This window comes from Diprion similis, chromosome 4, assembly GCF_021155765.1.
Source record: "Diprion similis isolate iyDipSimi1 chromosome 4, iyDipSimi1.1, whole genome shotgun sequence".
Taxonomy (NCBI): Eukaryota; Metazoa; Arthropoda; class Insecta; order Hymenoptera; family Diprionidae; genus Diprion; species Diprion similis.
In genome coordinates this window covers 15,496,655-15,518,833 of record NC_060108.1, presented here as the reverse complement: position 1 = coordinate 15,518,833, position 22,179 = coordinate 15,496,655, and the positions used below count along the sequence as shown (strand labels likewise).

At 45.0% G+C, this 22,179-nt stretch overlaps 2 protein-coding genes across 4 annotated transcripts in view; both read left to right on the top strand.

The window, feature by feature from the left end:
• Nucleotides 1–558: 558 nt before the first annotated feature.
• Nucleotides 559–11,192, top strand: LOC124405845 (protein Wnt-10a-like). Its single transcript, XM_046881088.1, has 4 exons — nucleotides 559–1,129; nucleotides 4,758–5,011; nucleotides 9,380–9,663; nucleotides 10,426–11,192. Exons 1-4 carry the CDS (start codon nucleotides 1,023–1,025, stop codon nucleotides 10,951–10,953), a joined length of 1,173 nt encoding a protein of 390 aa, XP_046737044.1. The 5' UTR covers nucleotides 559–1,022; the 3' UTR covers nucleotides 10,954–11,192.
• Nucleotides 11,193–14,480: 3,288 nt separating this feature from the next.
• LOC124405842 (neither inactivation nor afterpotential protein C) overlaps nucleotides 14,481–22,179 on the top strand; it is a 32,895-nt gene continuing 25,196 nt past the window's right edge. For 2 of the 3 annotated variants that reach the window (XM_046881078.1, XM_046881079.1), the window contains exons 1-4: nucleotides 14,481–14,569; nucleotides 18,530–18,766; nucleotides 18,885–19,066; nucleotides 20,701–20,805. In XM_046881078.1, the coding sequence (XP_046737034.1) occupies nucleotides 18,577–18,766; nucleotides 18,885–19,066; nucleotides 20,701–20,805 (477 nt within the window). In that variant the 5' untranslated portion in view covers nucleotides 14,481–14,569; nucleotides 18,530–18,576. The remainder of the gene's footprint in view (nucleotides 14,570–18,529; nucleotides 18,767–18,884; nucleotides 19,067–20,700; nucleotides 20,806–22,179) is intronic. The other variant, XM_046881077.1, reaches the window with a different exon arrangement.

The following is a 22,179-nucleotide window of genomic DNA, read 5'->3' as shown; positions in this document are numbered from 1 at the left end:
CCGACACGGGAAGTTTGTCCTTAACACTATCGAATACTATTTGCACTTCGCCGCGTCCCGCCAGGACCCCGGCTGTATAACTTTTTACTTTATTTGAGCTCAAGGCTTTGCCGTGAACGTACGCGAACTGACACATCCTCCTCCTCGTGGGCTCTGTGTGGAGAAACCTGGGTTTCTCTTTTTTTCTGCTGCTTTTACCCCCGACAATTTTTACTTCTCTCGTTTCTTTTCCGGCCACTGTGTAATTATCGTTTCTTAAAACGCCCTCTCGAAATTCAGCACGGTTAATCGGACCCCGGACAACCGAAAGCTTGGACCTGAAATCATCGACATGAAGATCCGGATTGTGTTTCATCAATGGCTTGGCAAATCCAGTGATTAAACAAGTGGAACAAATTTAAAAAAAAAATAAAACCGGGATGTAAGAATACAAAGATCGCGTAGCACAAGTCTAAAACTATATATATACCAAACGTCAAATTCAAATCCAGCGGGCTAGAAGGATGTAACGATATTTTGAAAACGCCAAAGTGGAGAAAGCCGAAGAAGAGGGGGGAGTGGAAAATCACACACCGAGTCAATGAAATAGTGCAGTTTTACGTTTGTTAAAAACAGATTCATTTTTCCAAGACCACTGTCGCACGGGGCAATGAACAATCGCTGCCGCGAGTGAAAATTAACGAACTTTTGACAGAACCGAACGCCGCGGCTACTAATTCTCCCGCGGGGTCTTTCAAGTCCCTTCGGATGCATCCAGATTGCATCGCCCAGCATCTAGTGAATCAGTGACGAGCTCTTCAGTGCTGTCAAAGCTACGCCGGTCCCTGAGGCTAGTCCTTGACGCGTGCCACGTGCTGATCAGAGGAGCCGCTCTGCGACCCGGAAGGGTTGATTCCCGGAGGAGAGACGGGAGAGAGAAAGAAAGAGAAGGAGAGAGAGAGGGACACAGGACTCGTTAAAGTGAACGGATCGAGTGAGCGCGAATTAAAAAAATTTTCATGACATATTGAGGCGATGACAGGATGCCTTCGTTTCGACGCCGTGTGCCCAAACCAGCCCCATCGCGTATAGTATCGAGATTCTACAAGCTGGTTCTCGCCACTGTGGTCGTTTTTATCTCAAACTATCGGTAAGTAAGACACGTTTATTCATTTATTTATCAAAGCTTGCAAGTTTTATATCTAGATAATACTTGGCACGAAGAAGACGATCTGCATTCGGAACTATCTGATGAAGTTGTTTCGTCTTATCCATGGAAATTTTGACATAAGACGCAAAAAAAAAGAAAAAACGTAACGACTTACAGCTAAACATGTCAGAGTAGAAGAGATCATTATCGCATAATTTATTTTTTCGCTGGGAAGTTCGAGAATAATTATTTTTTAACTTAAGAATGGAAAGTTTTACAAAAATGTTCGAATGGAGTATTCTTACAATAATCTAAAGAATATAGAATTGCCTACGTAGAGGGTGAATACACCCAGCGATTGAGAGAAACGGCAGAGGATTGGACAGGGTGTGACTAATTTCGGTCAGTGAAAAATTGACGACCTGGTAGCGCCTTGCGGAAAGAATTTGTCAATAGAGGCGTTTTTCCCTGCCTTTGACTGCCTCGTCGCTTTAAACCCCGCGACCCCCCGAGATGACACAGCTCTAAAACGACCCAAAGTCTAAATTCCAGAAAAATCACACTTCAGCCGATTTTCACCATAGACATTTTCAAAACTCGCTCACCTGTCCCGTGACAATTGGGCCTAGAGTCGAGCAAAGTTCTGCGGAAGTTTTTCACACCGGCAAAGAGAATTAACAGGTAGAAGAAGAGAATAAATTAACGACGAAAGTTTAACGGTTAAATTTCACCTGAATATTACATCCGAGCGTTCTCTTCCAGGCGGACATGTTCGGTAATTGCAATGAAAGTGCAGCGTCGATTGCACACGATTAATAATATAATATCGAAGCCGGTGTTCGCTCCGACAAAGAGTGAGTATACAGGCATGAACACGACTACCGTGCGACACGACTCTGTGGTCGTGACAAACAGCTTCTCCGTTCTAATAAATAATCCTTCACCGACAACTTGACATGACGACATTGAATTATACCGACGCGTAGGGGGGTAATGTAACACTCAATGAAGTATAGTTCACGTGTCACGAAGTTAGTGGCTATCGGCACGGCTCACAAACAACAGCCAACAATACCCGAAGGATTTCTCGAGCTCAACGTTACCAACTCTGCTCAAGGAAATGGAACGAGATTTACTTTGGGTGCAACTTTTGCATTTCGAGAATATTAGTCAAAAGTTAAGAAGCCCCCTCAACTTTCGCAGGATATCGTGATTTTTGTTATCCTACCCCTTTACGATCCATTCTAAATTAATATCTTACTACTCAGACTTTCCGCTGTGGTTTAGACGTACGCACAGTCTGGCAGTCTCGGTGTTGATAACCAATTCAAGTTATCTACTTCCTCGTAACTTTGATCAGCCAAAATGAAAGCTGCGTCGAGGCTAATTGTAAAATAGCACTATCGCGTGTTAAAGATATCTTAAACAAGTTTACAAGTAAATTACCTCATTAATTTATATTCCCGTAATTTGTCGCTCTTTACGAGCTGAGCATGGCAGTGAATTAATAACAATCGAACGATGACCGTAAGTCCTGGTTGAATATTCGAGAAATATCTGAATGAAATATTCACTTTATAGAAGAATATTTCAATTCCTAGAAATTGCCCTTGTCAGAATAATTAAAGGCAGGTATACGCGGTCCGATGAGATAAGATGAGGATTTATTTGCCCATTCCCCAGCGAACGACGCTCGTGACTTTGTCCGCAGCTGCCTGTCATCAAAAAACGCGAATAAGAGATAAGGGGGGAGTGGCGCCGTTTTGTTTTCCCAAATTAATAATCAGCCGCGATAGCGGCCCTCTAAACAGCCAACCATTAGGCTCAGGCAGCAGCCGGCGCTTAAGATAAAGCCTAAGAGCCTCTTGGACGGTATCCAACTTATCGTCTCTTTGAATATTCGCACCTTTCGACCTTCGCCTCGTAAAACATAGTAAAGAAAAACAGATGACCCGGTCCTCCTTGTATGCCGTCGGTAGCCGGTCACCGTCAGGTTGCGCCTTGGTGTTATGACGTATCGGCTGACACAAGGTACGCGAATAGTAATTACCCGTCATGCAGTTTTTTTTCTACTCAGCTTGCGAAATCATCCTGCGTCGAAAGTAACGTTCCTAGCCAAAAGAATTACCTTATACGTGTAGTAATATTGGTAGAGGCTCGTGGCGCGTACGTTTTACGAAGAGACCAGCCTCGTCGACGATCGCTGCTGCAGCGTTACAGGAACGCCTTTGAATCTTTCGAGGCGTTAGAGGAGTTCGAGTTATTGAGGACCCCATTACGGCTACATCGTAGTCCGGCTATCTTTCGCAGCTATTAATGGTCCGACGAATGTAGATTAATGATTGGAACTGGCTCAACAAATTGCCGGACACCGTTCCACACCCGAGGAACGTATCGTTATCATCTGATTTTACTTTTATACGTGGTCCGATCTTCCTTTTTTCAGTTCATGCGAGAGTTTTTTTTTTTTTTTTTTTTTTTTTTCAACACATATTGGCCAAATTGAGGAGTATTTATCAGAAATACGTCTTTGCTTCTCATCCTTCTGTTATATTATGCTTATTAATTTATTCCGAGTGTAGATGTATTGACGCATGCCTATCATCGAGGTTACTCACGTTGTACGGCAGTGATGGAATTTAATGTTTATTGAGGGGAAATGTTTTTAGCGACACCCAAGGCGACGTTTACCGATTTGGCGTGCGATAACTTCACGATAACTACCTGCTGCGTTGTATCTCACAGTTTTTTGTCTCAAGCCACGTCCACCGGTAGCAGAAATATATATATATATATATATATGTATGTATGTATATATATATACGAGTTGTATGTTTTTGGAACAACTGCACACTGGGACGGACGCTCTCTGAAGCTTCGAGAAACGTGCGTAAAGAATCCAAGATGGCGGAGATATTTTATTCACTCGAGTTCTCGGAGCTGGAGACGAGAAACACGGAATTTCGCTTTTAACGAGGAATACCCACCTTGGGTTGTGAATCGGGAATCGCTCGTGAGGGAGAAATACAGGTATAAGCTCGGAAGTAAAACCTTCGCGTTCCCCTTGATTTTTTAGTCTTTACTCCTTGCCAGCGATTAGAAGGCACTGCGATCCTGTCGATGAATCATTTTTAAGTGCACCAGTACGAAATGAAATTTTAGCCAACCTCTAAATAATCGAACACTGCAGAGCGCGGAAGAGAGAGGAAAAGAGAAAGATAGAGGGAGAAAGAGAGAGAGAGAGAGAGAGAGAGAGAGAGAGAGAGAGAGAGAGAGAGCAAGAGAGAGAGGGATGAACGAACACCCCGGAGAAGCTGTGTTCGTGTTCCTGATCAGGAATCCGATAGCCAGAGATTTTGGGGGGAGATCATCGCATACCATCCTCAGGAGGAATGTCCCCCAGTCGAATTCCCGAACCCTAAAATCACTCAAACGGATCGTGCGCGTCTTCGCGTGGGAAAATTAGCTCCTGGTGTCGCTAAAGGGTTGCCTAAAGAATGTTTCGTTCCGGCTTGGTTTCGCGATCATTTTCGCAAGCGTCAGGATGAAGAAGAAAATAATCTGTATGAGCCAGGGTGTCTTGTTGCAAGTGCTTTTCTGAAACCCTGTCCTCTCTTCGATTCAACAGGGCGACGTGTCTGATGAGCAATTCCGTCGACGACTGGGCCGGGGGAAACGCCATTGTGTGCAGTGGTATCCCAGGTTTGACCAAGGAGCAGCGAGAACTCTGCAACAGGAACAGTGACGTGACTGTCGCTGCTCTGAAGGGACTGCAAATGGCCGTGTCCGAGTGTCAGCACCAGTTCGCATGGCACAGGTGGAACTGCTCCTCGCTGACGACGAACAGCCGCAATCAGCAGAGCAGCATCCTTCTCCAGCGAGGTAAGGGGTTGATTTTCCTTATTTCCCGTCGGGGATCTTTTTGACAAGGTGGTGGACGACTCGCTACGAGAGGCTAAGAGCGGCGCTTGATTTAGGACATCGCGGCAGCAGCCATCCTAAGGCATGCCTAAATCAAATAGGCAGGCATACACACCCATCCTGCGTGCGGCGGTGGAAAACCTGACCCAATTCCGTAATAAGAGAGAACGTTACGGTGTGACAGATAAATTTGCTTCGTACGTGACGCATGGACGGAAACATATTTCGTTCCGACTGAATGTTGCTCCGGAGTCCAGAACAGCCCGGCTAGTGCGACGACCATATGACACACCGGACAACGAGCGCACCTGACCTGAAAGCCTAAGACCGAAGAACGAAATAATAAAAACAGTTCGCCGGGAATAAAAGTTAGGAAACCCTGTTCTTATCGTACCAAGATCACACGTCCACCCTTGCCTCACTTCTTTTGTTCCAAGCAAGGTGTTGATTGTTCGTATTGCCGGAGTTTTATACTACCCACGATCCCCTACGTGATTTCGAACTTCCTTGTGTCCATGGTGCTTCACCACCGCGAACAAATTAACCCGTCAACGGATACGTAGTGGGGTGACGGTCCGAAAGGCAGGAGCACACCCTTGGCAATTGAAATTGAAAGGCGTCAATGTCAACCGGTGGATGCAGCTACTGTAAGTGAGGCTTAGGGAGCGTGCGAAGAGAACGTTGAAGGTCTAGCTAGTTGTCGCACCCGGTGAATGAAAGACGTATAGACGTATAGACGTATCAAGATGAATAAAGAGGGAGATAACGGTTGTCCCGGTGCCTTTTGGCCGAAGAGAGGATGCCTGAGAGTGGATGGATTTTGTTAACGCGGTATGAAAAAAGTGTGGCTAATCGTTCCTGGGTCTGACAATAAGTTGAGGAGCTGTTTCGGTGAGGAGGATCCGTTGCCGTAGAAAGGACCGATTTGCCGATTATTGAGTCGTTATATATCGGGTATGGCCTCAGTAGGTTTCCAGGAAGCGACGCCTCTTCCTTTTCATCGTCAGTATCCTTTATAAATCTCTCGTCAGCCGCGCGCTCTTCGGTCGGAGGCATACAGTGCATGGGTCTATACCGTGGTCCGCGTCCGCGTTCGCGTCGCCACAAATCCACCGTGTCAAATTCGACAGGGTCCATCTTGTTCCCGGGAGAGTCGAAGCCATCCTCGGGCGTAGCATCGCGCAGAAACGGGAACGGAACGGAACGGAACGGCGGGATGGTCGGTTGGCTGCAGCGACTACAGCGGCTCCCGTGAGTCGTTAAATCCCCGGTGCTTTCATAACTCAGCCACGAAGAGTCGGTAAACAACTTAATATATTACGAAAATACACGAGCACCTTACTTACGTCAGGGCCACACACGTGCACCCTGAGCAACAGCAGCGCCGGCTCACCGGCCGTCAAACGATTCGGTGTTTATTACGACCTTAACGGCTTTTTGATCGGTTCCAGACCACTTCCGTTTCTCTTCTACCCCTTTTTCGAATCTAATACAAGATCCTGGGGGCGTGCGATCTGCGGATTCCTCTTTCCTCGTCATCCCGAGTCGGGGAGCCGGCGGCGCTCAGCTCTTCTAATCAGGGTACACGTGCTGCTTACCAAAGATCCGAAACATGTCACTCGGTTAGCGCGCGACAACGCGACAATGGAGAGCCGGTCGGAAAAAAACGGTGTGTCTAAAAGCACGGAAAATTTAGTAACAGGTGATCAACGATAAAAAGAAACTGTCCTCCAAAAAAGCGAAAAAACAATAACAGTCTCTGGGTTCGTGTACGAGACCGCGCAGACGCTGAGTTGCAGCTAGCTATGCAGATGCAGATGAAGATGAAGATGAAGATAGAAATATCCCAATCCGTCAACTCGAGCGCGCGTTTGAAAAATAAATAAATAAATAAAAACAAACTACCGGATCACTTACCAACGAAGAGGAAGGAGAGTACGAAGCATATCGCGCCGTCAAGTAAATCGGCTCCGTCAATGCATTTTAATCCGCAATCCGGTGTGTGTTATACCTTGCAGCACGATCCACCCTACTCTTTCTCTCTGTATCTCCCTATCTTCCTCCCTCTCTTTCGTACACGTGTATCGTGCAAAGCAGTGGTCAACCGGTTGATTTCACGGCTGCACCACGCGTGTAATTGACGATGTAACCAAATCAATAACCTTTGATATCGACGCGCGAGCGACGGGGCGACGAGCCGAGAAAAGAGGGCACGGCTGACACATTATTACCGCTTGCGTTTATCGGGCATCGAATCGAATCCCCAAGGAGCGGATCTAACGTACGAAGAATTAATCATTATTTTACCACTGACAGGAAGCCCGGGCAAGAAAGGTCCTATAGTGTTTGCTGGGCGATCCGTCTTGTCGCCGAAGACACGGTACAGGGCGGCACAAGTCGACTTCGACAAAAAACCTCCTTTGGCACCCTGCGGAAGCTGCGGGCTGAACTCAAAATTTTACCATAACGGTATCTTGGAGGGGAGAAAAATTCATTCAGAAAGAATGGGTTCGAGTATAATTCTGTTTCGAAACTCCGCTGCCATTGCAACCCTTGCCAAAAGAATGAGATGAACGAAACCTCACGCGTAATAAAGAGATTCCTCGGCGGGAGAACCTGGCGATTCGAATGTGTACGACAAATGATTAAAAAAGTAGGTTGTAAGCCTGCAAGAATTTTGAGGGAGGTTGGCGGAAATAAGATTATGGAAAAGGGAAGTATTTTTAAGTGCGTATAGTGATGGAATAAATATCCATACGGCGGCCCTGCGTGCGAAAATACTTGGTCGGGATCACGGAGCGGACAGTAGGTAGAGATAGCGCTGGGATCGGAGGTGCTCGCGTTGGCTCGTTGGAAAGAGCAGAGGGTCCCGGAGAGACGTACAACTCCCTGGAGAGGATTTATTGCTACGTCCCCGGGTACCGCTGCTGTCCACCAGCCCTGGTAGCTATCTGCATTAAAAAACAGTTGCTGCCAATACCCGTATATAGCAGAAGACGTACGAAACCCCTCCCACCCATGGAGTCCTTATACGCGGACCCGACGAACGAACGGAGCCGTGGAGAGCGGAGATCTCCGCACCGTCGTTTACCGCGAAAAAGATGATACCAGCTATACCATAAGGCAGGAGATGATAATTCTCGTTTCAGTTTTTTACCGATTTAATTCCCGGAGACGACGCGTGGATATAAAGTGCGCAAGGCTGATCGTGACGTGGTCGAGCTGATTGTGAGAGAAAAGCTTACGGTAGTAGGGAATAACAAGCGAGCAACGAGGAGCGGTTCCGATGATCAATCCTCGTCGTTTTTGGATCCGAAAATTTAACAAACGTCGAGGGATTCCGCGAGTATTCCGCATGAACGTAACGACGACGATTACCGCGGGACGTGTCATCGTGTCCGGAGGCAACAAATCCTCCTCACCGAAGGGGACCGGGAGATGCTCGGAGAACTCTTCTTGGCGCTTTTGCTGGGATCTCATGAATAGTGCAAAACTCTCAAGTGCTACAGCAGCTCGGAGGCATTGTGTATTCCACCGCGTACAGGGAGAGAGGCCTGTGTCGTATCGTTTGTAAGTTGACAGCCACCACTGCTGCCGTTCGATCCTCGGTTGTCCGTCAATTCGCGTCGAGCCGTCGCCCTCTGTTCCGTCTTCGTCTCTTCGTCTTCGTCTCGGTCACCGTAATCCGGAGAAAAACCGCGTTTGACGTAACGTTATTTACAAAGTCTCCCGCAGTTGAGCCTTTCCAAATGTCACCGCAATACCTTCGAGTTTATTTCGCTGCGGGTAGGCAGGCGAGATAAGAAGAGGTAGCTGGCCCACCCCGCAAGGAAATTCAGCCCCGCCGCGCCGCGCCGCGCCGTCAAAAGACATCCAGCTAAGTAATACTTCTGCCGTACCCGCACCGTCTGAAGCCTGTCCATCCGCCGGAGTCGACTGCAAACGTCGGCCGGATTTCCTTCTAAGGACTACGACTCGTAACTTGTGGCTGTCCAGGGTAGCCGTAGCGCAATTTAGTTGCAATTTGCTATCCCGTCACTTTGTTTCGAGCTACAGAGCTCGAACCTCTCCCTCTCGTGTGTAACTCACCAGCTTAAGAGTGAAAGCTGTCCAGAAATTCACTTCCATCAGGTCGAAACAAAACCAACAAATTGAGTCCATCCCACCCCAAGAATCCGTCGATCCAATCCAGTAAGATATAATAGAATATGTGAAACCCTTCGGCACGCAACAGGAATGATGAAATCACTATTGAATTTGCTACAAACAAACCGCCTATCATAAGCCGACTTCGCGATGATGATTTTCATCCTGACGTCGATGTTTCAGGTTACAGAGAAACGGCCTTCGCCTACGCGATATCGGCCGCTGGTGTCGCGCACAGCGTCGCCAGAGCTTGCAGCATGGGTCGTCTGGTGTCCTGCGGTTGTGATCCATCCAGTTACAAGGGCAGACCTCCGGCGAAAGCTCGAGGCGCGCAGTGGAAGTGGGGTGGATGCTCCCACAACCTGGACTACGGGATGGAGTTTTCAAAGCACTTCTTGGACTCGCGTGAAAAGGCGGGCGACATCCAGTCGACGGTCAATTTGCACAATAACCAGGCCGGACGATTGGTGAGTTGGGATTCATTTTCCTGTCCGAATCCTCTGATTATTTTATGGAATTTGGACGTCGTGCGGACAGTCCTTTCCTCGGCAACTCCTCTTTGTTTCAACTTTCTTACCGGTTTTGTGGCCCAGCGTAGCCCCTGTCCAAGGGTTTCGACGATGGCGTCAACGTGCTTTCAACGTCCAATAATTCAGACGCATACGCGTGTCTTTTGTTTTTTCTTGCTTCGCCCTTCTCCCGCTCCTCCTGCTCCTCCTCCTCTTCCACCTCTTCATCTTCTTCGTCTTCTTCTTCTTCTTCTTCTTCTTCTTCTCTTTTTCGTTTCTTTCCCAACTTTTTACTTTTTAACGGCTCGCTCGCGGCCTCAATACCTACCCACCGACTCCTTACGAGGCCCCGTGCATCTCTTACTCGAGCCCGCTCACGCTTCACGTTATTAAGACGAGGCCCCCGGGCTGGACCACCCAGCCATAGACTCATTAACTGTTTTGTACGCGACACCTCTTTGTCTAAAACCCCATCCCCATCCCCATCTCTCCCTCCACTCCATAGGCACCTGCTAACCAACGTGAGCCTTTCCGTTTGCACAACATGTTAGATCCGAAAACTCTTTCCGGTGATTATCCCTCTATCCCAAAATCTCCCTGTACGGACATTGTTTGTTGTTTCTTCGTTGGGGTTGAATTGCCGCGAAGTCTACGCACCGCGTAAAAAACTACCAACACTTTTAAATTACGGATATTAAATATCTTCGGCTGCTTTTTCAGGCGCTGTCAAGCAACATGCAGGTGCGATGCAAGTGTCACGGAATGTCGGGATCCTGCGAGTTGAAGACGTGCTGGAAGGCGGTCCCCGAATTCCGTATAATCGGCAAGACGCTGAAGGACCGTTTTCGCAGCGCGATTCTCGTCGCCCAGAGCAATTTAGGAAACATTACGCCACTGACCAGAGTCCGAGGATCGCGGCGAAGAAGACCGGAGCACAGGCAAAAGCAACGCAAGCACAGGGGCGGCCGAAAACGGAAGCCCAAGGACCTCGCGAAGCAGCTTTTCTACTATCAAAAGTCACCGAATTTCTGCGAGCGGGACCCGGCAGCCGACATTCCCGGCACCAACGGGAGGCGGTGCAACCGAACCAGCCCCAGCGGGGACGGCTGTGCTTCGCTCTGCTGCGGCCGCGGCTACAACGTCGTTCGTCAACGACGGACCGAACGATGCCACTGCAAGTTCCACTGGTGCTGCTTCGTTCAGTGCGAAAATTGCACCGTCGAGGAATGGGTGACGGTCTGCAAGTGACTTTATTCGGATTCTTCTTTTATACCGGAGAGTATGCAACAAATCACTTTCAACGGAACAATTTCGACGTTATTAACATCGGTATGATCGTTGTTTTGTGCGCGGATTATTATCGGGTTATTTTCATGTTTTTACTGATGGCTCTCATGGAGGGAAAAGCGATCGAGACCAAAGATAAATAGTACTGAGATGGGTGAATTTTTTATAACACACACATAAGGGACTTTATGCCGCGATTTTCGATTGTTTAGCTAAATCATATGGTATCTTTGACATTCGCTCTTGGCTTGAGGAGTCTTCTTTGTCAGGAAACATCGAACGCGTTACCAAATCAAATTGAACGGTGTCACCCGATCGATCGACGCTCGACATTTGTTTTTAGTTTTTTCTCTGGTACTATAAGCAGTGTGGAGATTTCAATGAGCCGACAACGTTGTAGGAAAAATAAGCCGCCCATTTCTCCTTCGTCGAGGATAAGATTTGTCATTAGAAATATTAAAGAATTATATTATACAATTTGAAAATGTAATTTATCACTTGGAAAGCTTGTATATTATTATATACGTACCTAACCAGTGAAAATGACCAGACTGACACAAATAATGATGTAGTTAAGTAATTCTTAAGGGTTGTATGAATTTCATAAGATGGGCGTTCATAGTATTGAGTTAAAAAATTGTAACATAACAATGGCTATAATTATAGATAGGTGAATATGCATGTATGTATATGTAATAAAAGGGCAATTGACCGTTGCCGGTGAGAAGCCTAGGCAATAATTAATGTACCGTTTATAACAAAAATAACAATAACAATAATAATAATATCAACAACAACAATAATAATAACAAGATTCATAACTTTAAGATAGTATTAAATAATATAAACAATTCCTAGCCAATAAGAGTTCAATTAATTTATTTATTATAAGTTTATTTAATATTTAAATATATATGTATATGTATGTTCGTACATATATTATATATCATTATATACAACGTCAAATCAAATAAATTGTAACACCTCTTCTACTCTGCAGTATTATTAGCGATAATAAATACTACGCGAAAGGCACGACTGTATACTGAAACGTACAATAATAAAAAGAGTTCCTTTATAAAACTGGTAGTGAACTTCTGGCCTCAGCTCTTTTCTCTAGCCTCCTCAAATACAACCTCAATCAAAACACCCCTGGCTGACTGAATCCCCCGCTTTTAACCATTCAAGTCTTTTCCAGGATCCTCATTCGTTTCTGTAAGCTACAGGCGGTAAGCCTCTTCGACTATTTTCAAGCACTTATTCCGTCCTGATCTAGTCGTAATCGCCATGTTAACTACGCTTCCGTGGATTCAAAAGCACTCCGTAAGCTCGGTCTACCGGAAATGCAACGGGACCGATAAACACTCTTTATGTGTGGGTAAATACATTTCTATGAAGTATATCGACGTCTTTTAGCTCCATCGTTTTCCTTCACGATACTAGCAGGTTTCGTTCGACAGCGAAAGTAAACTTTCTCGCATTCCAAAAAAAAAAACGTAGAACCAGTGAGACTTGACATATTTCACGGAATCATTACTGAAATTTTTATTGAAATAAAAGATATGCACCGGCATAAATTCCAAATATTTTTCATGAAAATTTAAGAAAGACTAATATATCTCTCGAGTCTTAACCTGCATCTAGCGATCGTTGATAAAACTTGCTCTCCACCGAGCTCGCCGTTGGTATACCTATGGTAGAAAGGCACACACAGCGTGGGCAAGATCGATCGATCGCCGATTCACGAGATACGATGGATCCGAGATCCAAGATGCGAGATGCGAGATGTGAGATGGTCTTCCATAATGTTTATTCATTAACCTGAGCTTTATATTTCCAATGCCTTTGATTCGCGCCGCTTATAATCGAAGTGTGACCGGTACACGGTTTATCGTACGATCAGTGATATGTCTTGTACTTGCGCACTGCCTCGCCGAGGTAGGTACGTCGGAATCGCGTACACACGGTATGTACACGTACACACTCTCAATAGCCCTCGTCAAACCGCAACCCCTTATTGATTTTGTATGAGACAATAAATACCGGATGGTATTGCAGTGTTATGTAGGCGAATCGGAACACTGGAACATTGGAATACAGCGTACCTTACAACACGAGGATTTTCGACCCGGGTAGGAGAACGCGAATTTGGGAGGATGATGAATGCTTGAGGGGAGGGAAAAAAAGAATATCGTAGAAAGAGAGGATAGAAGAAACTTTGGTGTAGAACGACAACGCAGAAAAGTGGGAGGGAGGAAGAAGTGTGGAAAAAAAACCGCGAGTATAAAGCTTCGAGCCTCATCCCTGTATCTTGTCGGTACCTTTGACGAGGCTTAGCTCGTCGCAAAAGAGTCGCCTCCTTACCTGCAGCGTGGAGGTTAATGCGAATAGCGAGCGATGCGAGTTTACAGTAAAACACGTTAATTTATTGAGACTAATATTACCGAGACGGCAGCACGTCAATGCAGACTCGACGGACGCGAGAAGTTCTTCGGCAAGCGAATCAAATAACTAGCTGCAAGATTAATTGGGCCTGTTTTTGCCCCGAGTGTCTTCTCGTTTACTTCGTGCGTCGGCCATGCAGGAAACTTCTCAACTTCTCTCCGGACATCGGGATTATAATTCAGTCCTGTTTCCGACGAAACGTCAAATATGAGTCGGCGCGTTTGCGTGCGAGAACATCAATCCGACTCCTCTCTTCCACTGTCGATGCAAGAAGTCCCTAGCAAGCCTTCCTCGCGCATAGTTCTAAGTAAGGAGACTCGGTATACCGAGGTAATTACCGAGGACTTCGTACGCATTTACAAGCACGTATGACTCTCCATTTTTGCTTACTCTTAGATCGCTCTTAAGCCGATTACCCTCTCAACAAACGAGGTCGTCCGTGCAGGGTAGGTTAGGCTAGGGCCAGGAAAAGTCCGCTAATATCCACCGCTTATTAATTTTGTCATTTTTCGCGTTTCCCGAATTACCGTAACGGTGTAGGAATTGAAGAGGATTGTTAAATTTCCACAAAATATTCTTATTTCACGTCCAGAAGTTACATTGACTTTTTGTTGTAATTTTGAACTTCCTGAATGTAAACGAAATGAAGTATATTTCTGCAATACTGAACACTTGGCACAGTGTTTATATTTCAACACTAATAATCTGAAGTAATAGACCGATACAATTGTTGTCTGATTTCTCGTGCAAGACGGTCTACTTCCCACATTGTGAGAAAATAAATATTTTGTAAACAGCGTTGAAAATTTATCAGTTAATGGAGAATTGAAAGGATCGGTTAAAAGGTTTGCGAAATTGTGAGAGAATCCGCAGGCATAGCTGTGCGGGGGAATGCAAAAGTCGAAAATGGTTAAATGATTCAAGGGAAGGCAGGTTGGGAGAAAGAGAATGAAATCAATGAGCTAACAGGCTTGTGAGTTAGCAGTTAGTTAATTAGGTCCGCCTTATTGGATCATGGAAGCCAAGCCGGCGTAGGGGACGCCGGGCGTCGGGGCGGCCGCATTGCGAGGGTGGACGCCGCGGACGCCGCGGGGCCTGCAACCTGCCAGTCTGCCAGACGTCTTAATTAGAGGTGAGTTTCTTCCTCGGAAATTTAAGGGCACTTCTTCTTATATCATACATCCTCCATCTCTCTCCCTTTTTTTCATCTCCGTTGTGAAACCCACCCGAGTGTGTGCATTTTCGTTTCATTTCTTCCTCAGATTTTATGGGGGAGACCGAGGGGAGTTGAAACAATTTTGACATTTTGCTTCGTACAAAAAATTCTATAAGCACAGATCGTATGAGACTAGTGACAATCGATATTTCATTTCTTACACTTTCAGATGACTGACACAAAGAAAGTGTAAGTGTGAATTATGTAGCGAAAAAACGACTTGAACGTAACAAGTCATTCTGTTTGGGCGGGGTGAGTTGAAACAGTTGATTTTTGGGTATAATTAAGGCTTGTAAAGTGTTAATGATGATATAATTTAAAGGTATCTCTTAAAATAAAACATTCAACGATGGAACTTTACATTTTTAGCAATATTTCCTACTGAACTGAGCAAATCTTACTAGTTACGATAAATCTTAAACAAATAATGGTCTCTACTTATTAAATTCCTCCCACAAACTATTAAGAATTGAAGTAGTATGATATAAGATCACTTTTAACAAATATAACATTAATTAAAACAATAAGCTGAGAAACAGAAATTACATTCCTCAAAATCGAAATCTTCCAAGGAAGGATTCCCAGTTCGATATCTCCGATTTGATTTCTGTTGCAATATATTACAATACACGAAAAACTAAGCAACACTTTTTTTTTTTTTTTTTTTTTTTTTTTAATTGAGAAAATTAGATTTTTCATTTCTAGTTATGAGAAAACTTTTCCAGTTAGATTAGTTAAAAAATATCATGTTCTTGTGGGTGAAACTGCCAAATCGTGTTTTGACATGCCTTACTTTTGGGGGTGGTTTCACCCCATTAAAGCTTTACGTTCCAGACATTGGACCCATATTTCTTTGGCTTTACTATTCAAATTAAGCAAAAAAACAAATAAATCTCACCGTATAAGCAAATCAGCCGTACAAAACTTAAACGAATGATAAAACGAGTCCGCTGGTGTCCATGACATGAAACCGGACAAAGGATAGAGGGTAAATCCGACCGATAATCACTTGTTTCTTCGCAAATATGTGTAAAAACTTCTTTTTAAATTATATCGTCCCCGTGATCTCGGTTGTTAATACAATAATTAACGGCTACGGCTTCGTCGTCTCTCTTTCTCTCTCTATCTCTCTTTCTTCACGTCTCTTTGTGGCGTCTTTCTCTCTTTGTTCGCATCTCCCTGGAGAGGTATTATAAGGTACGAGATATCGCGTTCCTCGACGCGCGTCGGGAGGTGCCAGAACACGTGTTCCTGCTTGTTTTACTCGCCCATAGCCGACCAAGTTTGACGTATCGATGGTTCCCTGTATCGATCTGTGACCAGCAGGAGTGAAGAAAAGAAAAGGCTGAAAGAGGAGGCAGGGAGGGAAGAAAGAGACCGGGATGAACGGTGTCTGCGTTGCGGTGTACCGAGAAAGTCAAAAAACTAAGACGTGCGAACTTCACAGAACGATCGTCCAAGTCGTCCGGAGATTCCCGGGACTGATTAAACTATATACTGTATAATGCATACCGCGGTAAACGGCCGCGTGCACTCCCTGCATCGCAATGAAAACATAATCAAATTAGCTGTTTTTCATTGGACAACACTCGGACGGGTAGAAGGTATTTTATGGGAAATAATTATCACCAGGTAAAAACTATTTTTACGTAAGCAAATTTATTTTGTACTCGTCGGTATGTCTAAATTTTTCTCATTTTTTAAGTGATTTTCACTTCATCCACCTCATCAAATATCGCAGATCTAAGACTTTGGCGCGTAAAAAAATGTCCAGTTCAAGCAAGAATATTCTACGCGTTGTGAATTTGCAGCCAAAAATAAAAAGATTATAGAATAAAAATCATAAACTGTATTTGAATTTTTTTTAATGATTTTCGAAGCTTGTCAGAAGTAAGATTTTTTTTTTTTGCAGACAGATTGATTTCTGTATTAAGTATGAGATAAAAAGTAAGGATCATCGGTAAAGTGTCGATGTGAGTATCTCTGCATAATCTCATGAAACTAAAAAAGATCAGGGTTTAGAATGAATAAAGATGAGGAATCAGACGCGATTCCGGTGAAGAGGTACGAGGACAGGTTTCGAGGTGAAAAATTCATTGAGGCGTTAAATTCCTCGGACGTAGCCGCGAACTCGGTAAAACAGTTCGAAGGCGAATCATCAGCCAATTCATTTATTCCCCGGGTTCGCGACTTATTGGCATAATCCGTCGATTTATTCGCAACTCGTGTCGCGTGTAATGCGACTTTTTGTAAGATGTAATCGAACCAAGCGACAGACCCGTCACCGCCAACAACCCCCCTCGTCGCTCCCTTGTCACCGAGACCACAGCAGCTCCTCCTCCTCATCCTCCTTCTCCGAACCCCGCGCAGGATAGCAGAAAATTCAAACTTCATCGCTCCGCATATCTACGTGCGAGCAGAAGACACGTTTCTTGGAGAAAGAACAAACGTCGCAACACCGCGGCTATAAATCATTTCTAATGTAGATTTTCACTCGTTATTTGGCGAGATTAATCCTGGCATCTCAAATTCTAATTTTAAATTGCAAGGTAATGCGAAGAAAGAATATCTTTCAATGATATTACAAATACGACTGCACAACTTGTCTGTATATATCTGTATTTTGATGATTCGCTTCGGAAACGTTGCTCGATTAATTCATGCCGTAAAAAATTGAGCTGAATAATTGCCGAATTATAAATTTTTACGGTTATGACGCATAACGGTCTCAGCTGTTTATTTGAACCACAAAATTGCCTCGGGAAGAACTGTGTAATCGACGACACGGAGAGCAAAAAGCATGTAAGGCCGATCGGGCATGCGCCAAGGGAGAACGGTGCTGTTTGAAATTTTAACGCGATCCAATTAGGGAATTATGTGAGTGCTGGGGCATGTTTTACGAGAAGCGCGATAAATGCTGCGACAAGTCGCACGAACTGGTGAACAGATTTCGGTCAATAACTAATTGTAAGTAAGGAAGCGGGTGAGCTTGCAGGGTGTTGCGCATGTGTGAGGGGATGGAAATTAACAGACGCCTCAGTCGACTTTACATATCGAAATCCTCTGTACCCGGTGTTTCCCTTCCTCTATTGTTCCTTTTCCCTCGTATCTCTCTGGCTCTAGTTCGCCTTGCGTAACGAGAACTCGCTGCTAAACGGATCTAGGGAATGACTTACGAGGCCTCACAAAGGCTCTTATCCGTATGGCACCGGCACCGACGCTGTCTCGACGGGATCTGATTCGGGATGAAAAATGACGAGGACACGGAGGGGGAATTTGTCGTTTCGACTCTCGTCGGTGGCGTCCCAGGCGGCCCACTAGTGACTAATTAGTCATTAAGTGCCTGCGTAATATCGGGGTGAAATCGGAAATAATTAACACTCACTTTGAGAGCCGCAGTGTTTCTTCCGGCGCGATGCTTATAATGCTTTGAGGGACAACTCTGCCGACGCGGGGTCACGTCGTTCAAGTGTTCCTGGAGCTGTTCCTCCTGCTACTGGAGCGTGTGTAATTTTCTTGGGCAACTCCGACGTCAGGCACACACCCCCGCTAAGAATAAAGAAATACGCGGTATAATACATGGACGTATAATATACACACCGGGTGTCTCATTCCACCCAATATTTCCCCGTAAGCCAATTATTTTCGTCGATAAATCCGCAACTGATACTCACAGCAGAATACTTGTTTCTGCTTTTGCGCTGCGATGCACTATTTTCAGTGCGAGAAAAATTACCGGCTGAACTGAAGCTCGAATCCGGACCACACAATGTAACAACAGCACTTTTGAGCATTGTTCGAGTATAATTTACAACACGACTAATTTTTCCACCTATATGACATTAAAAAATTGTTGAACAAAAATTTTCTTTTCAGATACATTTTCGCCTGATCATAGTTTGATAAAGATCGGTAGGAACAATATGGAGGACTATGAGAGGGGTGGAGGGTGGGGAGAAGGCCGCCAAGATCACAGGGACGCAGGGGGAGGAGGCGGAGGGACTCTTCAACGACTGGACAGTATCCAGGATCCAGGGAAGCGATACACCCTGAAGGATCGAATCGGGTCCGGAGTCTGCGGTGATGTCTTTGAAGCGACGGATTTACAGGCCGGTCCGTTTTAATATTAAGATCAAGTGAGGTAACAATAGGGGGCAGAATTTTCTGCGGCGAACAATGAGCGGGTGGTCTTAGAGGGTATAAAATGATTAACGCGGTTCGTTTGATGCAGGAAACAAAAAAGTCGCTATCAAAGTCCAGAAGCTGACTCAGGACACGCAGGCTCTGATAGTCGAGGAGTACAGAGTGCTTCGCGACTTTGCCGGGCATCCAAACCTGCCAGAATTTTATGGAATCTACCGAAGGAGGTCTGGTAAGAAAACGGAACCCGATCAAGTGTGGTTCGTGATGGAGGTAAGCGTTCGTCTTCGGCGTTTCTTTTGATCGAGGTGCTGAACTCGGATAACTTGATTTTCGAAAGATCTCAATAATGATGATAACGATCTTCAATGGATTAAGTAACTACCGATCCGCAGATGATTCTGCCCCGCGACTATATCTTCGGCGTATGTAGTATATTGTGTTATACCAACGTTCCTGCCTACGTGCACCGTGAAACTTTCTTGGTAATTTACGATTCACGGCCTCATTAAACGATCATTAAACTTCTTCGGACACGCAGGTACGAAACTCTGCCGTGTGACAAGGAAAATTTACGAGGAGACCTCCTGTGAGTCAAATATTATTTCACTTAGAACTCCGGCTACCTGCAATCTGCAATCTCATATCTCTGTAACTTACGGAGTGACTTCAAACGCGAGGACTTTATTAGTATGGACACTATTAACAACGGTTTACAGCTTTCGTTTCTCGACGCAATCGTAGGCATTCCGCCCTGACTTTCATCAGACGAAACTCGTGCTTCGTGTAAAAATGACCACAAAACAATTTAGAGTAAAAGAAAGTGAGGGTGCACCGTAAACTTTGCTGCAATTTGCTGCATTTTCATTTCTTCAACATTGTAAAAAAGATGCTGAATAAATGGTACATTTTTAATCTCACCGAAATAATTGGGAGGAAAGAATATATATATATCGTTTCTTTGTACTTCCTCCATCTTATCCGACGATTTACAGCCCTTTGAAAGTTCAGATATTCCCAACGTTCGCAATCGGTGGTTTAAATCGAGTACGTCGTTACTTTCGGCCTCGTAATTAATTACATTGGAGGACGACGGAGCCGTTAAACGATCGCAGTACGTCGATGGTTGGGAACATCGAAGAGCAGGCACCGCGTGCGAGCGTAACAAACTCGCATCAGCTTAAACGCACTCCGTGCGTACTCATCGTCAGTCCGGTAAAGGCTGCAAGGCCGGTACGCCATAAAATCGCTTGATATGAAACATTGCTAGCTGTAAATCTTTGCCACATTGTCGTTAACTGCGCGATGCGCCTGGGCTCCGGAGCCTGGCAGAACTTCTCCTCTTCCAAGGTAAAATTGCGATAGTAGCTCTTCGTCGTCGTACGTCGGGTGGAAATATTTTTGATTCCGTTAAAAAATTAACCACCGTGAAATACGAACCCAGATGCGGAATGTATCCTGGTGCAAGACTCCCTCTAGGCTAGGCTCGGAACTTCCACGAGGAAAAATCGTTTTAGCGCAGCTTTAATGTTACGCGAACAAAACGCATCTGATGTACAGTGTTACCGGAGACTGACGATGAGCGAAGAAGGGAAAATAATTCAGCCGGGAAACCACAGAACTAAGTTGAAGCTTGATTGCAGAAAAATTGACGAAGGCGCGACCACAATTCAATTTTAAATCAAATCTTGAGCTAACTCTGGACAAGTGCGCAAGCGCGCAATCAACTGCAGCGAATCTAGATTACTTCCTCGATTACTCTGGGATTTCTGTATTATTCTCACTGTCGGTATTATTAAAGTGTGTCGTTGTTTCTTTGCCATTAAGTTTCAAAACACTGTGAGAAAATGAGCGATGAAGGATAAAGAACTCGTCCTTTATACTATTGAGAATTGAAATGATTACAGTTCTGCGAGGGTGGATCTGTGATGGACTTGGTCAGAGGGTTGGCAGCCTCGGATAAAAAACTTAAGGAGGAACACATCGGTTATATACTGAAAGAAGTCGTTAAGGTGAGGAATTATTATTCTCGTATCTTGTCTTCTTGTTTTTCAGCGAATTTAAAATTCCCAAACATTCCTGTTCACGCGGCATTGATTTCATTCGCTGCAGGATAAAATTACAGGGTGCATCACTTTCGTATTTTTCTCTCAGCTCTTTTTTTCTCGCTCTCTGTTCTTCTGCTGATTTACACACTCTGCGAGGATATACTTATACATATAGTGAGACATCAGACAATGCGGATCAGGAATGGTGTGCAAAGCGCTGACCGCTTCCTCCTAAAATTGGCGCCGTCGGTTTTTGGTTCGTGATGCATTATTCGGCGGTTTCTTGAGCGGCGAACACTTCGTCCGCAATTATAATGCCGCACCGGTGAGATATAATTACCAGCTGTAATATGCCCATTACGATATAATTATCCATTCATAATATACATGTGCCAAGCCGCAGCTAACCTGTCCACGATTCGTGGAACACGCTTCGTCGACAGAGTTAAAAAAAAATCAGAGAGAAAAGAAAGATATAACCAAACAAAAAGTCAAATTAGATTGGTAATAAAGCTAAATAAAAAATCCTCGCGTAGCACGTGTAACAAAACGAAACGTATCTTTCCTCACATTCAAGAGATCGACCATTACGCGCGAATGATATGCGGAAGCTGTAAATACTCCACATGACAAGCATATAGACAAAAGGAACTCTGACACAGCAACGAACTGTGAATTGACACATCGAATTCAGGGCTGTCTGTCAAAGGAGTGACCTTCAAGTGAATTAATCCGATCTTGTTCCGTTCGCTCAGTACTCACATCGCAAGACTAATACTTCAATTATTTCATGCTTCTTCGCTCTCGCACCAGCGTTTGCTTTTGACCAAATACTAATGCCAAATCTGCATCCTCTTCCTTCTTCAGGATTCGGGATGGGTACCACAAGAGGTGTGAGAATAGGTGAGGCAACAGTTTAAGCTGAGCAAAAGTCTTCCAACTTGAGCAGATCTTGGCCGTTTTGGTGGTGGAGTTTTCATTGAGTGATAGACGGTTTATTGGGTCTCATGCCCTTCGGAGGTCCGGCGGGGCCCGACGGAGTACGTGTTTCTCTGGGCCGGTAGCAATTCGTCTCTACGGTCACTCTTGCGGTAAATCAGACCACGCTGACGTTTAATGCCAGCAAATTACACGGAAAATAAATTCCCGCTCTGGAGCTACAGTGCGAGGAGAACTGCAGTAACCACCCCAACCCTCTCCCTCTGTCCCTCCTATCGTCTCTCGCTCCGTCTCTATTGTGCTCTTTCTTCTTCGTTGGCTCTCCCGCCTCGGCAAGGGGAAGCAGTCAACCTGATGAGCCAGGAATTAATGATTTCATGCGCATGCCAGGACTCCGAG

Excerpts from the sequence above, each read along its gene's own strand:
- LOC124405845 (XM_046881088.1), top strand. The coding sequence starts at position 1,023 with ATGCCTTCGTTTCGACGCCGTGTGCCCAAACCAGCCCCATCGCGTATA. Across the intron at positions 1,130-4,757 it reads GTTTTTATCTCAAACTATCG|GGCGACGTGTCTGATGAGCA; the intron begins GTAAGTAAGACA and ends TCGATTCAACAG. Across the intron at positions 9,664-10,425 it reads ATAACCAGGCCGGACGATTG|GCGCTGTCAAGCAACATGCA; the intron begins GTGAGTTGGGAT and ends CTGCTTTTTCAG.